We start from the raw sequence: 16,825 nt of genomic DNA, 5'->3' as shown, positions 1-16,825 counted from the left end.
ACATGTGGAACTGACGACCTTTTTTAGTGAGTACACATTAGGGCTCTTCAAAAATGACTTTTTTTCTCAAATCGTACTGGCTACTTGATAAAATTGTTACGTCACCAAATTTAAGCCTACACACAAAATTTGGTTCAATTCCAGCCACTAACCGCTTAGCTACAGGAGAAGAAAGTTTCTATATATTATATAAAAATAAATAATAAAAAATTTGAAAATTTTCTGTTCACCCCATGAAAGTGTTAGGCTGTCTATAGAAACGATGCTCACCATGTTTTTACGGCCATCCGTATCCGCCGGTTTTACTTCGCCCTCTCAATAGGGTCGCTTCCAACTCGGGGTCTTTATTACACTCGTTTTATGTTTTTTATTGTGTTTTGATTTTTTACCACAACGCAGGAAATCAAAGTAAGCTAACTTAAGGTGAAATTACAAAAAGTTGAATAAAGTTATTTGTCATATCTGGCTTTCATTTACTACCATTTTCCGGTGAGGGCGTATACTTTCTATATTTCGATTTACGGCAAAGGAGAAAACCGTTTATTGTACGCGAGTGGGGGGTTCTTCTTGGACATCTGTAGGCCTCCCTGGTGATTTTTTTTTGTTTTTCTGACTTTTACCGTAGATAAATATCTTGCCGAAGGTGATTATTGGGTTGAAAGGGTTTCATGTTGTCTCCTTTAGAATCTTCTTTTGGAGGTTGTTCAACTCATTACAGAGGAGGGTTTTGTTGACTATAGTCTTTTCTTTGCCGTTGATAATATTCTGGTATACATGTTTTTCGTTAAATTGGCTTTGTTGTTTTCATTTTCATTGGTTCGGTCCAGTTCGATTCGGTGTTTAAGTATTTGGCTTTTGTAAATCCTGAGTAGGAATTTTGCTTGTTTCGGGTTTATTTTGGTGGGTTCCGCATATATTATATTCCTCTTCTGCAAGGTTGTTGTTTCTCCGTTTTTTCCCAGGAGTTTTTCCAGGAGATAGATAATTGGTTTGGCTGCACTGCATTCCCACAGGATGTGGGCAGTGGTTTCGAGGTGGTGTCCACACTGTCTGCAGTGCAGCCTTGCCATTTCGCCTGTTTTTGTCATTTTGATGTAGTGTTTTTTCCTCGTGGCCCCAAAGAGATATCCTTCGTGGGCAGCTCCAAAGCCCTTTATTTTTTCTACGTTTTTGGTTAGCTGTTCCTCTCCGGGCTGGTCATAAAGCATTTTTGACCATTGTGCCTGAGGGGTGTCTGGGTTAGCCTCCGTATTATTATTCCTGAGGGTTTTATATAATTGCTTTCGAGTGGCCTCTTTCCACTGTTCCCGTGTCCAATTAAAGACATTTTTGATGGCCGTCATTTCTTGCCATTTTTCGTTGAGGAGGTCCCTGTTGGGTCTGCTGTTGTTTTGCAGGCCTGGGTTCATCTCTTTGATTTTGGAGCCAAGACAGTACAGGGAGTGGTGGTGCCAAAACTGCCATGGCTCTTCCAGCTGCGCTATGATTTTTATTTTTTCTGCTCTGCATGCTTGGATCTTGCTTTTAGCATGTGGTAGGTTGAAGTCCCCTTCTTTAACTTCTCTTGCCATTGTGTCCCGCCTTATGACTTCGATGGTTTCAGGGAACCACATAAATTTGTTAATTAAGTTATGAAGCTGGGCGACGGTTTTTTTTTGTGGGGGACAAGTTTTCGCTTGGTATAGAATCTTTGGTATTATGACGGTATTAGCGATAACTTTTCTGCCGTACCAGGTCAAAATTCTTTTTTTGTTGGCCTGGCAGGTTTGCTGAGTCTTTTGGATCACTTTGTCCCAGTTTAGGGTGGTCTGGTCTTCTCCGATGTATTGTCCGAGGACCTTGATAGCTGGTTTTTTTAGTTTTAAAAGGTGTTGTAGACGAGTGCGTCTTTTGGATCGTTAATTTGTAATATTTCGTTTTTTTCTAAGTTGAGTTCCTGTCCTGTTGCGTATTTCAGTTTGTCGAATTCTATTTGTGTTTGTTTAATCGATTCATATAATCCCGGGTCAATATGGTGACGTCATCGGCATATTGCTGTAGTTTAATGGAGTGGCCTCCAAGTTTAATGCCGTTGATCAGTGGGTTTTTCTAACGGCGTTCACCAAATTTGGTTCAATTCCAACCAGTGGAAGTGGAGTTATTGCCGTCAAGAAATTTGAATTTTAATAAAATAGTATTTACGGTGACTGATTCTTTGTTTATTTATTATAGTTGTGCTCACCGTAAATACTATTTTATTCAAATCCAAATTTTTCGACGGAAATAACTCTGCTTCCACTGGTTGGAATTGAACCAAATTTGGTGAGCATCGTATCTATAGACAGCCTAACACTTTCATGGGGTGAACAGAAAATTTTCAAATATTTTCTTATTTATTTTTATACAATAAATAGAAACTTTCTTCTCCTGTAGCAAAGCGGTTACTGGCTGGAATTGAACCATATTTTGTGTGTAGGCTTAAATTAGGTAACCTAACAATTTTATCAAGTAGCCAGTACGATTTGAGAAAAAAGTCATTTTTGAAGAGCCCTGGTACACATACATTAAGCGGTATGAACACCGATATCTTGCAATGAAGCAGATTAAGATGACCGCAGTTTATGTAGCTTGACCTAACTGGGACGCGTGAGGCATAGCTACAGTTTCGAAGGATGTAACCCTGTAACGCTCCGAAGAAGGTTGAAGAGCAACGTATATTAGATAAGTCACGTCGTTTAATCCCATAATTCACTACCATTGTGATATTGGGTCAATGCTGTTACTCGCTGAAGTTGTTGTTTCGAAAAAGACTCATATTTGCAGAGACGCATTATATCCAGCTGGCGTCACATGCAACAGCTGCATGGGCAGTGGACACATTCCGACGTCGTGATTTGCAACTCCTTGCTTCTATATAGTGAACACTTTTAAGTACTATACATCGAATTAAAATTCAGCATCTGATTTTGTTCTATAGAACATTTTATTGGCAAGCGACGTATTCCGTAACGGAATGCCGTGGGTAGCGTTACATCTGTCGCTGGCAATCGTAATTCAGTTGCAACACGGAGATAAGATATTGGGATTCACTGCGTATTCCCTAGGCACCACACCAAAGCGAGATATCATGATCCGATAGCTCGATAACGGGCTGACGGCGTTTGAGAAAACGCAGGACGGATAATTAGAGTACTTACCGAACGACTTGAAAAAGGCGAGTTAAGACGAGGTGTGGTGTTCGGAAGTTACGAACTGTATAACCTCTGCGATTTGTTTGTAATGTCGTCAGCTGGATTACCCAGTCAGGTCTAGATGCTGAAGATTTTCTATTTTCAATTGCAGAATATACTATTCACATTTGATTATCAACTCGAGTGAAAGGCTTTCAAATGGCGGACGACGAAGAGGTAAATATTTTCATAAATACGTTGTCTTGCGCCTCATCCTGATCAGGAGCATTGGGTTAGCAGAACTAGCTATTTACACATTGTATTGCATTTCGAATTCGGAAATATCTGGTGTCAAGTACTTTGTGGCTATAGGATTTTTCGTGCAGTCATATCTCACATCGTCATCAATCATCTTTGCCACATAGCCGCCGCTATGCGTAACGGAATGTGTGTAATCCCGTTGTTGGTAGCAGCAGCTGGAGAGTCTTTGGGGTTTATGCTATTTAGCAATATGACGACATAAACAGAGCGAATACGAAACAACATCCGAAGAAGAAGAGACATCGAGTGAGAGCGAAGAGGAGCCAGACAAGGTTTATGATGTGACTGACCAGATGAAAATTTGCCATGAGACCACTCGCACAGTGTATAATGGAAAGCGATTATTTTCATCCGAGCACCATACACAGATTGCCTCTTCAGATAATACTCTATAAAGGGGTTCTACGGACCAACATGCTTATAACCATCAAAGCATTTCACGCATGTGTATCCCGGTCCCGGCAAATTATCGTCACTGTAACATTATGTGTAAATGCTCGACAGCCTGCCTTATAGATAGGCCTACCTGATTCATGCATGACCATCTGACCAATTATGCGGTCAGTGAATGACGGTTCACACTTCACATCGGACGATGCCATTATTAAATAAATCTATGGACATTCTGCTGTCGCAAATCAGCACTCAGATACAAGCATTACCATGCTTTTGTTATGCAGGCGTATCTCCACTCTTTGTGAACGCATATTCAAAGTATAGCGAACGGTATTCACCAAATAGCGGAATGGGTATGGAATTGGCACAACGGTGTACGTAAGCCTTAAGGCAGCATGTGATGTTATAGTCTGGTTACTGTTAGGATCCACCAATCACGAAGAATACGCCCGTAGAATCAAAGAAGGATAACATACCGTACCCAACACAAGATGTCGCAAAAGAAAAGGTAAATTATAATCAAGATAGTCTCTATAAGATATAGTTAAAGGTATAAATACCCATGGATATCCGTGTTTATGTGTTAGTTACAATTTTATTTTCCCGAATCCCCGCTTTATTCCCTGGGTAGTTCAGTCGCTGCATCCTAGAAGTAGACGATGCGTCATAGCCCAATTATAACCCTGCAGCAGAAGCGACAGCAGAACAGCTGAACCAAAGCGCTCCACCCTGCCCGAAGATCACTTCCCATTGTCAATTCGTTTCACGTGTGTTCGTCGTCAGAGTTATCTTAATTGCATCTCATCATTCTCATTTCTTCGTGTTATAGACAGAAATAAAGGACCAAAAACCCAGCGAGGGGGCAAATCTAAGCGAGGCAGTTGCTCAACAGGCATCAGTAAGTTTCGTGTATTAAAAATACTGAATAGGAAGCACATTCCAATTGGTGGTATTGAGACGATATCTATTAAGACAGCTAGACAGTACGTATTGGAGAGCTCACTCGAATCCATATCACCATAATACACGGTAGAATCGAAGTGTGCGGTTATGCGTCCAACTGTCCATACATTTTAGTGTTTCCTGTCACGCTTCCAGTAATTCCGATAGTCAAGCAATATCACATTTAGGTTATGGCTACTACATTTTCATCCGACCGCATTCACTAGTCACTATGGACCGAGAGGAAGCGAATTCAAATTAACCGATCGTAATTACCGAAACGTTATATTTCGCCGGGAAATAGTGTGGCGTTATACTTAACCTAGACACAAGGACAGAGAAAAATGACTCACGCCCGGAAGGTCAATCTCAAGTCCCTCATGCTCAACAAAGCAAGAGAGGACTTGAAAGTAGAAGCGGAACACAAAGCCGAAGAGAAGAAGAGGATTCTCAACAGCCGGATACAACCAATCGGAAATCTTAGTGAAATGGACGAAAACGAGCTCCGGGTGCGTAAAGTGCGCATATGTTTCGCAGGAGAACTAACAAAACATCATTACATATTGCATTTAATGATTTATTTGGTAAATATGCCAAACAGTAATCAAAGAGACTCTTGGGGGTGCGGAACTTCAATATGCAATTGAATAATAGATTCATATTGAAACAAACCCCAATATCCTTGGATGGTACTTATCCGCAATTATAGTAGAGTATTGGAAAGCACTTTCTATATCAACAGTCGCATCACCAAATATGACATCACCCAAAAATAGTCGGGCTTATTTCAACATGAATATGTTATTCAATTCAAATACTAATCCTACGAGCACAAAAAAACTGAAACCGGCTTGACGATACCTCTACGGCAGGGGTATATGCTAAGCGCGTAGGCTATACCCGTAGATTTTGGAGGAGTTTTAATGTGCCGTCATTGTGGAGCAGTTAGAGACAGTTTTTCTTAACTCCATGGATGATCAACAACTGCCAAAGCTATTGAGTAATGACACAAAAGTGACGGTTGCTAGAAATCTTCATCCAACGCCAAACCATCAGTCGAACGGAGTTACAGTTTGACAAGCTTCCTTGATCACGGGCCTTAGTGTCATTGGCTTCTCTCTACTGCTCTCTACGCTCGTGATCTTGGCGGCGACGCATTGCAAAATGAATCTTCTGTTATTATATTTGTTGTAGCAAGTGGCAAATCAACTAAACTAAATCTACTAAGATAGCAAGTTGACCTAGTTCACATCTAGTCTAACTGCGTTTTGGAAAATGACGCATAGAGGTATACGCAAAATAGAATGCGATAATATCCGGAAACGCCAGACAAGAAATCATCATTATTCATTTCGATTTTATGTGGTAATATGCTATTATCGATGATGTGACTGACGGTTAATGACCTTGAAAAAGCGCCTTTCATGACCCGTTAAACTAATCACCTACTCCCCCCACCCAACCCCTAAAAGCGTGAGTGTGTTGGATATTAGTCAAAATATTGGTATCATTTTTGTCGATATTGCTTCAATATCATATCTGCGGGCGTCGAGGTTCGTTGTTAATTTAATATTATTTGTAAAATGAGTGATCCGATCGATTTTGTACAATTTACAATTGTTCAGGAGCTCTGCCGCAGTCTTTCATCAAAGATTGATATCGTGGACGAACAACGATATGACGTTGACTTAAAAGTTAAGAAGAACGATCAAGAAGTAGGTATCGTCCTTGTTCGTATTGCTATGGTAATCACTAATCAGTAAACGTACCCTGGCGTATTGTGATAGTGATTAAATATCCCTTTGGTTTTCATTGGTCTTGATCGCTTGATACTTCTGTTATATATATATTCAATGAGTGTAGGCGTACATGTGCAGTGTAAGCCTCAACCACTCTCTTCCATTGTTATTACTATATTATTAGACTACGAAAATATTTTAATTTAATAAACGAAGGAAGTCGTTTAGACGCCTGCCCTTTTTGCCATTGCATCGCAAACCTTGTATCATTTTGAATCGATAATATTTTTAATACAAATGATACTACTCCCTACTAAGATGGGACAAACATTCAGTTGAAAGCCTTAGGTAATGAAGCCTTAATAGACAACTGATTAAAATATTCATATTGAAATTAACCTAACTCCGATTATGAAAGTGACCGCCTGTAGCATTGTCATTAAGATTGAAGATCTCAACCAAAGAATATTCGATTTGAGAGGCAAATTCAAGAGACCGCCTCTGCGAAGAGTACACATCAGCGCAGACCAGATGCTGCGGGCACTTCTCGGATCGAAGCACAAGGTATCGATGGACTTGCGTTCCAACCTCAAGTCGGTGAAAAAAGATGAGTCTAAAAAGGACGAGGTGGGTATAAGCACTACTGATGACAGCGTTGAATGTAAAATGTCACAACTGGTTTTCGATTATGACGCATATCGTAATTCGTAAGGATGTCATCTAAGCTATCATAAGCTATATTAGGGTTACCATACGTCCTCATCTAGGAGGATTAGTCTTCTTTTTCGGGCTTTTGAAAATGTCCTCCTAGGACGCCTAAATGTCCTCTATTTTGGCAATTCGTCCTCCTTACATGTTTTAGAGCTAATATAATGGACAGATTGTAGTGATTATGGGCATAAATAGGAAATTCGTGGTTCGAACGAAAGCGACGACCTTTTTTATTAGTCAACCACCTCATAAAGTGAAAGAAGATACTGTACTGGGCGGAGCGGGAAAGTTTACCTATTTTTAGTCAACCGACCACGAAGTGGGAAATATTTACCAGTTTGAAAATTTTGAAAAGGTGTCCTCCTTTCCCGATTCCAAAATATGGTAACCCTAGGCTATATTCCAATATACATGCTTACAAAATATTACTTGAATCCGACTATTCCCAGTGTTGGGATGACTCGAGTCATGACTTGACTCGAGTCATGACTTGACTCGAGTCAGACTCGAGTCACCTTTTTCGCATGATTTGAATTGACTCGGGTCCCTTTGCTAAAATGACTTGACTTGACTTGACTCGGCGTATCAGAAATGTGGATTGACTCGTGACTCAGAGCAAAATTCACGAGTCAATTTCAAGTCATCAAGTAATCAGTGTCGATAAAAATCACTCTATCTTGCATATGTTCGGATTGTTGGCGAAACGCTGATGTAACCCGTGAGAGCGACCATCAATGATCGGGGGTTTTACTGAGCCTCCATTGTTCTCTCACAAATAAATTGACTGCAAACGAAGTGATCGAAGCTTACAGCTTACGCTGTCGTTAACTAGTATAGTAAAGTAATTTTATAGCAAAATGTCTATTTCTGTTCCATGTTCTTACCTTAACAAAACCTCTTGTTTCATTAAAATTCGAATATAGTTTACATATAGTCGGTCCTCAACCATTGGCCCAGGCTCGAATTGTATCATATCAATTTGTAAATGGGAAATGTATTGCATCTTATCAATTCGTTTCTCTATTCTCTATTTTTGCCGGTAATTATAAACTGAGGCTATGCAATTACTTACGTAGTTAGCAGTTCTACGCATATGTGAGCGATACAGCGCCTTCTTGCGTGTATATTCAACTCTATATTCGTTCGTCGCTTCAAAATCAATGACCACTCAATCTGAATTTCAGACATCTAGCAAAATGCAATGACGTAATCATGCCTCATACTTCGAAAAGTCTACTTGACTTGAATTGTGACTTGACTCGTGACTTGACTTGACTCGACTTGACTCGAGTCACCTCCAAAAATCGAGTGAATTGACTTGACTCGAGTCAAAATGTGCTATGACTCGTGACTCGATGGTAGTGACTTGATCCCAACACTGCTATTCCCGTGCTAATCATGCTTAGTAGTTGAGCTGAAAAAATTGGATCTGGTCTATCTTTTCAGTACTAAGGCTTGGCACAATGATTCGATTATCGGAATCAGAATCGAGTAATAATTATATTGCTTCCAGTCGCGCAGCGAGAGATGATCCTCTCGAGTGCTGAAATTACACCCTCCTTGCCACAAAGATTTAATTTATCAACGTAAATTATAGTTTTTATAGCATTTACACAGCGGAAACCTTGAAATATATATTGGTTGAATCGCAGCATAAGAATCATGTAGTACAAATTTACGACTGTTAGCGGAACTGACATTTCTGTGAAGCCGTATTTGGGACTGCACATTTCTGCGAAGCCGTGTTCAAACAACAGCATTGCCACAAAGTATAGTGAAATACGTGAGGTCGAAAAATACCAAATTATCTTTAATATAGGTAAAAATGGCAACGTTGGTCTTGAGCCCCAATAGGGTGACAAATCGAACCAGACAAATCTACCCAGATCCCCCGTCAGGGTATACGTTTTCAACGCTACTTGTAAGCGAGATTTGTTATGCTCGTTTGTGGGTCGGTTTCGATGGCAGAATCGCGCGAAGCGCTTGTAATTGAGTACTTCTACGTCACTACTACTTGAGTAACGACGCTGACCGCCTGTTAGGGGAAAATTGGAAATAAATATAAATTTCACTTGTGAAACCATTTTCCATCGTAAAAACTAATAACGCCAATAATTTCGCTTTTACCGGTCGGAGTTGAACCAAATTTGCTATACATGGTATTTTTTTAAGCAACTTCACCAATTTCATGTGTGGCGAGATAGCGTAGTGGTATAATTCACAGCTGCAACACCAATGGATTGCTGGTTCGAGTCCGACCGAGGTCGACTCTAGAATTCCTACTTAAGTGTTGGCGGTTTATCTAGGCTCCTCCTCGCCATATCATCCGTGTAAGCGGTGTATTATAAAAAGCCCAGAAGTGGGTCGTGCTACTAGTCGGCAGTTAAGGAATAAAAATGAAGAAAATTGGCCTGGTGTAAGTGACCATAGTAGTCGACAAACACCATGAACATCACACACACACGAACGAACGAACAAACAAACAGTTTCATGGGTTTGCCAGTAAATTTGATAAAAAACTAATAGATGTAATATCTTCTAGCTCTAATAACTTCGCTCCTATACTCGTTGGGATTACGTCAAATTTGGTGTGCAGTGTATTTTTCAGCCAACAGCCAGTAAGATTTGAAGAAAAAAGTTTTTTCGAACATCCCTCTTTCGGAATGCGTTGGCCAAAATGGGTTGAGATGCGGAATGTAGACCACACTATGGTCTGGTCAAGCAATTATTTCAATCGTTACAGCACAAAATCATTAGCCCTGTCGCCATACAATAAATTGAATTCTGTCATTAAGCCGAAAGACTGGCGCGACAACGTGGAAGCTAAGCAAGGCATGAGTGGCAAGAAGGCAATGTTCGAGCAAGTTTCGCAAGACGCCGCCCAAGAAGAAGAGGAAGAATAATGATGGGCGGAGCATTTATTTATAATTCAATCACGAAAATTACAATATCGCTTGTCCTCTAATCGTATCAAATCTTGTATTGGCGTCCGAAAATTCGATACATTCAACCGCTGTTTCCGGCAAGTCGTATTATCGTGCGTTGAGATGAGACGAGATAGCGACATCGTAACAGAATCAATGAGTGTTTAGATTTGATAGTGAGCACGCCACTGGATTTAACAGTCTAGCTTTTGATGCACCGAATATCTATACGGTCCACTATCCAACAAGTCAGACTCGGACAACTAGATAATTCTAATCCTCTAATTAGACTGATCAGAGTAGAATGCCGGTAATCTAATTAATATGTAATTTGTGTAATTTCTTTACTCTAATTCTAATTCTAATTTACTCCGTGAAATCTTTCTATGTCTAATTTTAATTCTAATCGAATTCCTGGTTTTCCTGAAAATGCTATAAGAACCATATAGTGTAATGGTGACGAGCCCGGCTTCGTGATCGGTAGGTCGTGGATTCAATCCCCGGCCGGGTCAGATCAAAGACTCGAGAACTGTTGTCCGCGGCTATCCCGCTAGGCGATCAGCATCCACATATAGCATGGAGAAGAAAATATGGCGGTGCAGACCAAATGATCTTGCTCAAAGGTCTTATCGATAGTTCAGGCGAAAATAAATCTGATCTCTCTCTTTCTCTCTCTCTCTCTCTCTCTCTCTCGCGAAACCAGTTAAGCTTGCTGTACAGCAGACCTGGTCATTATTCAGCCCGCGAAAAAATGTTTGGAGTTTAGACCATAGAATCTTTTTGATAATGTTCTGTGTGCTGACAAAAACTGCTATCTCTAACTGATCCAGAAATGCGTTTACTTTGAAGTCTAGTATATTCATGTATACCGTGAGTACGTAACCTATGTACGTCGCGTGAGTAATCCAGGTTCAAATTAAGTCAATATAACAAATTATGCCGTATAGCAACTAAACTTACAAGACACTGTTTCCATATTGAAGTTCAAATCTTGTTTGCAGCCAGTCTGTGCTTTAGAACAGTGGTTCTCAACCTTTCTGACCCAGCGGAAAGGCAAACCTTAAAAATGAATTTTGCGAACTTCAAAAATTCAAAATTAAACCTAAATTTCATTGCGACAAATGTATGCATATCAAATATAATATTGAAAGCTTGATTTACAGCCGACTATGAGATATTTATACGCGGTTCTATTAAAGTTTATGCAAGAGGAAGCTCGCGAAGTTAGGTGGTAAAGACCCGTAACTTGATTGATATTGTTTGGTACCCTTTTATAGAAATGATACTTCGATGTTTGAAATAGCCTCTATTATGCTGATAAGTTTCGCTTAATTCAAAGAGGTCTGTTTAAAAGTCTCCAAAGCCTTCACATATAATTTGTCGAAAACAAGTTGTATATGCTATTATTTATAAACAGTTTCGTACAGCAGATGCACCATTGTGACGAACGCCATAAGTACACCACGGACTCATGACCTATGTCTATTACGGCACGATGAAGAAGATACGTTCCGAACTTCGATATCAATTTAAAATTTGATGTTTTACTTCTCTGATTAATGGACAAGACCCCCACTTCTCGCATTTTGTAACTGGGATTTGTAATGCTAATATATTTTGGTAGACCGGCGGTTGAGAGCCGCTGCTGTAGACCATTACGCCTTTATAATACTTCGATTTTACAAAGCCAAACAGAGATAGAGACGCAGCCTAATATTAAGACATCCACTTAGAAACATGTCTTAACAATGATGTGCACTGTTTGCAATTTAGACATAAAACTGCACGCCGCAGAACATAGCCTAAACTTTGTCTCGGCCGCCGACGTACTTTCTGCTTCACATTTGGCATGCCGGAAGAAATAATTGCCCATCCCTGCTGTACAGACATTGTCTATTCGCTATTCTCATACTTGATTTGATATGAATTGAACTTGACTCAATGTGCATGTTTTCGCGAATCCGCAGCAACGCTAATTCTAATCTGATATGGAAAAACATTGTAGCTATAATTCTAATCTAATTTGGAAAAAGCTGTGTAGCTACAATTCTAATTATAGTCCAATTTGAAAAAGTTGAATATTTTCTAGTTGTTCAGGCCTGCAATAACAAATCAGAAGATTGGTTAGACACATGGGTATTCCAGCGATACATATCTCAGAATATACTGAAAACATCATTCGAAGGAGTACTTGACTTGATTTGAGAATGTTTTTGCGAAATATGTCGGGCAACGTGAAATAACCTTAGGTCGTAAAATAGCTGCAAGCACAGTGCTATTCGCAGGTACGACTTACGAACACAAACAGCTATCTTTTGAGGTCAGATACAGGTTAAATGGCGCTGTCGCATCATGACAAAACAAGTATCAGCAATTCATTCTGTACCACCAATAGGTTGTTAGTAGTGTTGGGCACAATGATTCCAATATACTGAATTCTGAATCGTATATTAATTCTGGTCATTCGCTTCTCGTCAACGACAATTATAGTATCGATACTATTTTCCACTGTGGAACACTTTTTGCGAACACAAATGGTCATGGTCAGGGACCACGGCATATTATCGAACACCGTTACCAATCTAAGCCAAGAGAATTCAAACGTAGCAAACCCGACGTAGAACGTTCTAGGGATGGTGTGAACCTCTGAAAGGTTCAGGTTCGTGTGAACGCGAACCTTTTTGAAAGGTTCTGTGTGAACACGAACGTGAACCTCATGACGTCACGTGACGTCATATTGCTAATTCCAATCCTATCTTTCAATGAAGTGATAGCCTATATTAGCGTACACGATACCTAGCGACGACTCGGGCCACATCATGTCACAATGCAGAAGTACATGTTGGCGTTTTAAACGTCACTAAATGTTTCAACTGAGGCAATCAAAGGATATAATACTCCTATAAAATCAATATCTTCCGTCGCTTTGCCAACAATTTCGACGAGGACTTACCAGGGAATATAAGCTTACGCCTTAACGGTCTAGGCCAGACCGGACAATGTATTCGGCGTCTGAGTAGCCTATCGCTACATTGATATTGAGCTGAGTGTAAAACTGGTTTCTATACTTGCTACCGATATTACCCCATTACCAAGTTTTACAGCAGTAGACAACACCTCAATCACAAGGATTTGGTTCTCGTGATGCAGTAAAGATATGAAGTCAAAATTGCCCCGTACCACTGCTAGATTTTTTTGCATCAGAAAACGATATCAATCTCATTGATTGGTTGAATATAAGCATCATTCGCTGACTACGTATTTCGCTCGTGATGTTGTGTGATCGCAGGTCAAACTCACAGCAGAGAGACACTAAATATTCACAAACGGAAAGCTGAATATTTCGAGTAAACATTTGTTACAAAGCAAGTAAAACTTTTGAGATTGTCAAGGCGCATGCTCGTTTATAGTGCTAATTTTTAATGCTGCCAGCGCCATGCATAGAGTGGCCCGCAGTTGAAATGCAATTAATATGAACCAAAGATGTTATAATGAAATGAAAATTGTAATATATGAAAAAGGTTCACAGTGCAGAACCTACCAAGGTTCTGTTGTGAACGCGAACCTCTAAATTTCCGAGGTTCACACACAGAACGCGAACGTCAACCTCACGTTCACACCATCCCGAGAACGTTCACGAACACGACGATTCAGTTATCATCGATACGCTGCTGCCATGTGATGCTAGGACGAATGTGATTTTCCGGTGGTTTCACGTGTTGTTTGAACATCCATAGCGTGGTTAGGTGTATATAATATGATATGCCTCGGAGTATCCTTTGTAAGGTGAGTTACACATGTGGAAGATAGCAATCGTGGCTAGCACGCGAGTTCGTAAAAACCACTACGAACAACACTATATTTATGTCCAAATCTATACACGGTGCAGATCTCTATCTATCGAATTATGTTCGTGTATGACATAGTTCTGTCTGTTTAAATTCTCAACCACGTTGCTTTTTAAGCGATGGATTTATCAGCGCATTTTTAGTTTCGCCGTGTCGCGAAAGAAGATTAGCCGGCATTCATAACTAGTGTGTTTTGAGCAGGTTATGTGTTCTCTGTGAAGCGGAGAGCGGATAACTTGTAGCGTTTTGCTGAGGACTGAAATTACGTACAATATCGCTTCCGAAAATAGGACAACAATTTGACGACTTTTGCTTAGTTAGCGATACACGGAGTGCGATGTACCCGTGACGACGGACTTAACCTGTTTGTTTCCTCGCGATACTTCAAGGCATACCATTCTATGTAATCGTTGCGTTATGTAATTCCACGCTGGGCTGTAATCAAGTGCATTTCGCAGCTTTGCTGCGAACGCATCGTCCATTGCCCCAGGAAGAACAGATATCGCTGCCGTATGCGTTAGCGCAAAGACCGCCATTCTTTCTGCCTAGTTGTTAGCAATCTTCTTACATGACATGCCGGCATAAGGCCGCGCATCTATTTGCGGAGTGAAGTCTGATTTGCCGCTTAATTTTGCATTATTGAAATAGGCGCGCTAATCAATAGACCGATTAACGTGATCTAACGAAAGCGTTAAAATAGGCAGATTATTGCATGGCATTAACCTGCTCATATTAAGTCACGAACCGTGGCGATTTTCTAGTTGAAATTTGAGACGGAGTCGGATCAGAAACGCGTGTTTTGTTCAGGTAATAGTATTAGTGTTAATATTCACTGTGCGTTGCGATTCCACTGCTGAAGTACAATTACCTCACAAGGAATTTTTAGCATATATTATACCTCAGAAGTGGCAGGCGACAATGGCAGAGCACATGCTGGCGTGAGTATATGCAATATGTCATAACTTACTTTATTGGTCTATATTTGGGAGGGTGCTTCGCATCCGTTTTGTGTTTATTTGAAGTGGTCGGATTTAATTAGTCTGGTGTTTCACACAACTTCGTTTAACTATCAGGTAATAGGGGTCATGTCGTGTCTGTCTAATGTCCATATTGCCTTTGGTCACAAATTTTGTAAGTTATGGATATGATACACGTCTACCCAACCAAATAATAATGTTTCAATAATTCCATGTACATAGAATTCCGGATGTAACATCCTGCTTTAAACAGAGCCAGTGAAGCGTGATGTAAATTGTAACATGTCGGACTGAGTAGCAGGCAACGGTGTCTACGGTAAATTAACTGGGTAGAGACTGTGTTTAAATCACAGAGGCACTTTCTCAAACACTGCTTGGTTTGGACAGTATCCGTTTTTTCGCGACCAAAATAAACGACTAATTGAAACGTTCTGTGCCTACCACTTAAAGAATGTACGGTACATATGGTCAATTCGCCGACTTGAACTGTTACGAAGAACTGTCATCGATATAGAATCTGTTGACTATACAATACATACACATGCTCGGTTTCAATTCATGAATTCTGGAAGTTTGTCCGGCAGGTTATGAGCGACAAATCAATATAAGAAATCTGCGCTTTTCCGGTACTAATTTCTGTTGCTTTAGCATACCATAATACGTCGAGATTTTACTGTTCATTTGTAACTTGGCGCGCTTCTTTACCATCCATTTATATACCCTTCTTTGTTGCAGTCTATCGGCCATGCACGTCAACACTGCACTAGACTACAGTTGCTGTGTAGCTTCTGTAGAATCAGCGCGTGCCCGCTGGCCAGTATATATTTCCCTTTCATGAACACCATTAGACTCCGAGGGTTGTCACGTCCTTACCCTGCAATGAAATAGCCATTCATCACTTGAACATCTGCACTCAAATATAACTTCGATATCGACAGCATATACGTCGACGAGGCATGAGCCAGAATTGTCTGTCAGTATGTAGATTTGTGTTTGATGTGCTTCCAACTCGAGATGTAACCGCAAATGGCCGAAAGCAACCGAGCACCAAAACGTGACATGTGACACCCCACATCTCAAGGTTTCGATCAAGCATTCGTTTTCCAGAGTGGGCAATGGGCATAGTTCTCGTAAAATTCGTGAAAGTGCTCTTGAAATATTCAGTGCATTTTTAAAACGTAATGTCGTCGCCGTGGACGCAGTCGTGAAGTTGTGCTCATACCGTGGAGCCCCGTTTCTGCTGTGGTATTTTTGGATAGGACGCCGAAGGTATAGATTCATTGTATTATTCGGTGCATACAATCTATGCGTATAGTATACTGTTTGCGATGAGCACGCAAATACTTTTTTGCTTGAATTATAGCATTTTTAAAGGTATGTGTGGATGAAATAGCGATAGGAAGCGAAGGACACCCTTTCTAGTATTTCAGTCGTCAAGTTTTCCTAGACTAAAGCCGGTATTCTTTTATGTATGAGTGTGTGACGATGTATATGTAATTGAAACATTTTTATCGCTTCCAAGGAGTCATGCCGAGTCGCGGGAATGGTCGTAATCGCAATCAGGAATCGAACGTAGCAGGAGTTGAGATGTCGGTAGTTTGAGATCCCGCAGTTAATCAGCCCTAAAATTAGTCCTACCCTGAGACAAGATGAAGGAGCGTTCCGCGACTGATTAATTAAAAAACGGAATGGGCTTTTCGGCTTAGAGATTAAACGTATCTTTTGGATAATAGCGTGGATATTCACCGTTGTGGCAGGATATATGGAAATATACTTTGGAAAATTTGGAACGCTGGGACCACAGTGAATAACAGCGCA

At 40.4% G+C, this 16,825-nt stretch overlaps 2 protein-coding genes across 2 annotated transcripts in view; both read left to right on the top strand.

Moving 5' to 3' along the window:
* Positions 1 to 3,319: 3,319 nt before the first annotated feature.
* LOC145444935 (troponin I, slow skeletal muscle-like) lies at positions 3,320 to 10,291 on the top strand. The gene is made up of 8 exons (XM_080322998.1): positions 3,320 to 3,386; positions 3,677 to 3,742; positions 4,291 to 4,374; positions 4,696 to 4,764; positions 5,135 to 5,317; positions 6,434 to 6,523; positions 6,992 to 7,174; positions 10,054 to 10,291. The coding sequence occupies exons 1-8, from the start codon at positions 3,369 to 3,371 to the stop codon at positions 10,159 to 10,161; spliced, it is 801 nt and encodes a 266-aa protein (XP_080179124.1). The 5' UTR covers positions 3,320 to 3,368; the 3' UTR covers positions 10,162 to 10,291.
* Positions 10,292 to 13,916: 3,625 nt separating this feature from the next.
* LOC145444293 (potassium voltage-gated channel subfamily A member 1-like) overlaps positions 13,917 to 16,825 on the top strand; it is a 34,135-nt gene continuing 31,226 nt past the window's right edge. The window contains exon 1 of the mRNA XM_080322237.1: positions 13,917 to 14,968. Coding sequence (XP_080178363.1) covers positions 14,949 to 14,968 — 20 coding nt within the window. The 5' untranslated portion in view covers positions 13,917 to 14,948. The remainder of the gene's footprint in view (positions 14,969 to 16,825) is intronic.

Source organism: Botryllus schlosseri, chromosome 8, assembly GCF_051294905.1.
Source record: "Botryllus schlosseri isolate E-star chromosome 8, Bs_hap1, whole genome shotgun sequence".
In the NCBI taxonomy this organism is placed as follows: Eukaryota; Metazoa; Chordata; class Ascidiacea; order Stolidobranchia; family Styelidae; genus Botryllus; species Botryllus schlosseri.
This window is presented reverse-complemented; position numbering and strand designations above follow the sequence as displayed.

Excerpts from the sequence above, each read along its gene's own strand:
- LOC145444935 (XM_080322998.1), top strand. Across the intron at positions 4,375-4,695 it reads AAGATGTCGCAAAAGAAAAG|ACAGAAATAAAGGACCAAAA; the intron begins GTAAATTATAAT and ends TTCGTGTTATAG. Across the intron at positions 4,765-5,134 it reads CAGTTGCTCAACAGGCATCA|ACACAAGGACAGAGAAAAAT; the intron begins GTAAGTTTCGTG and ends TACTTAACCTAG.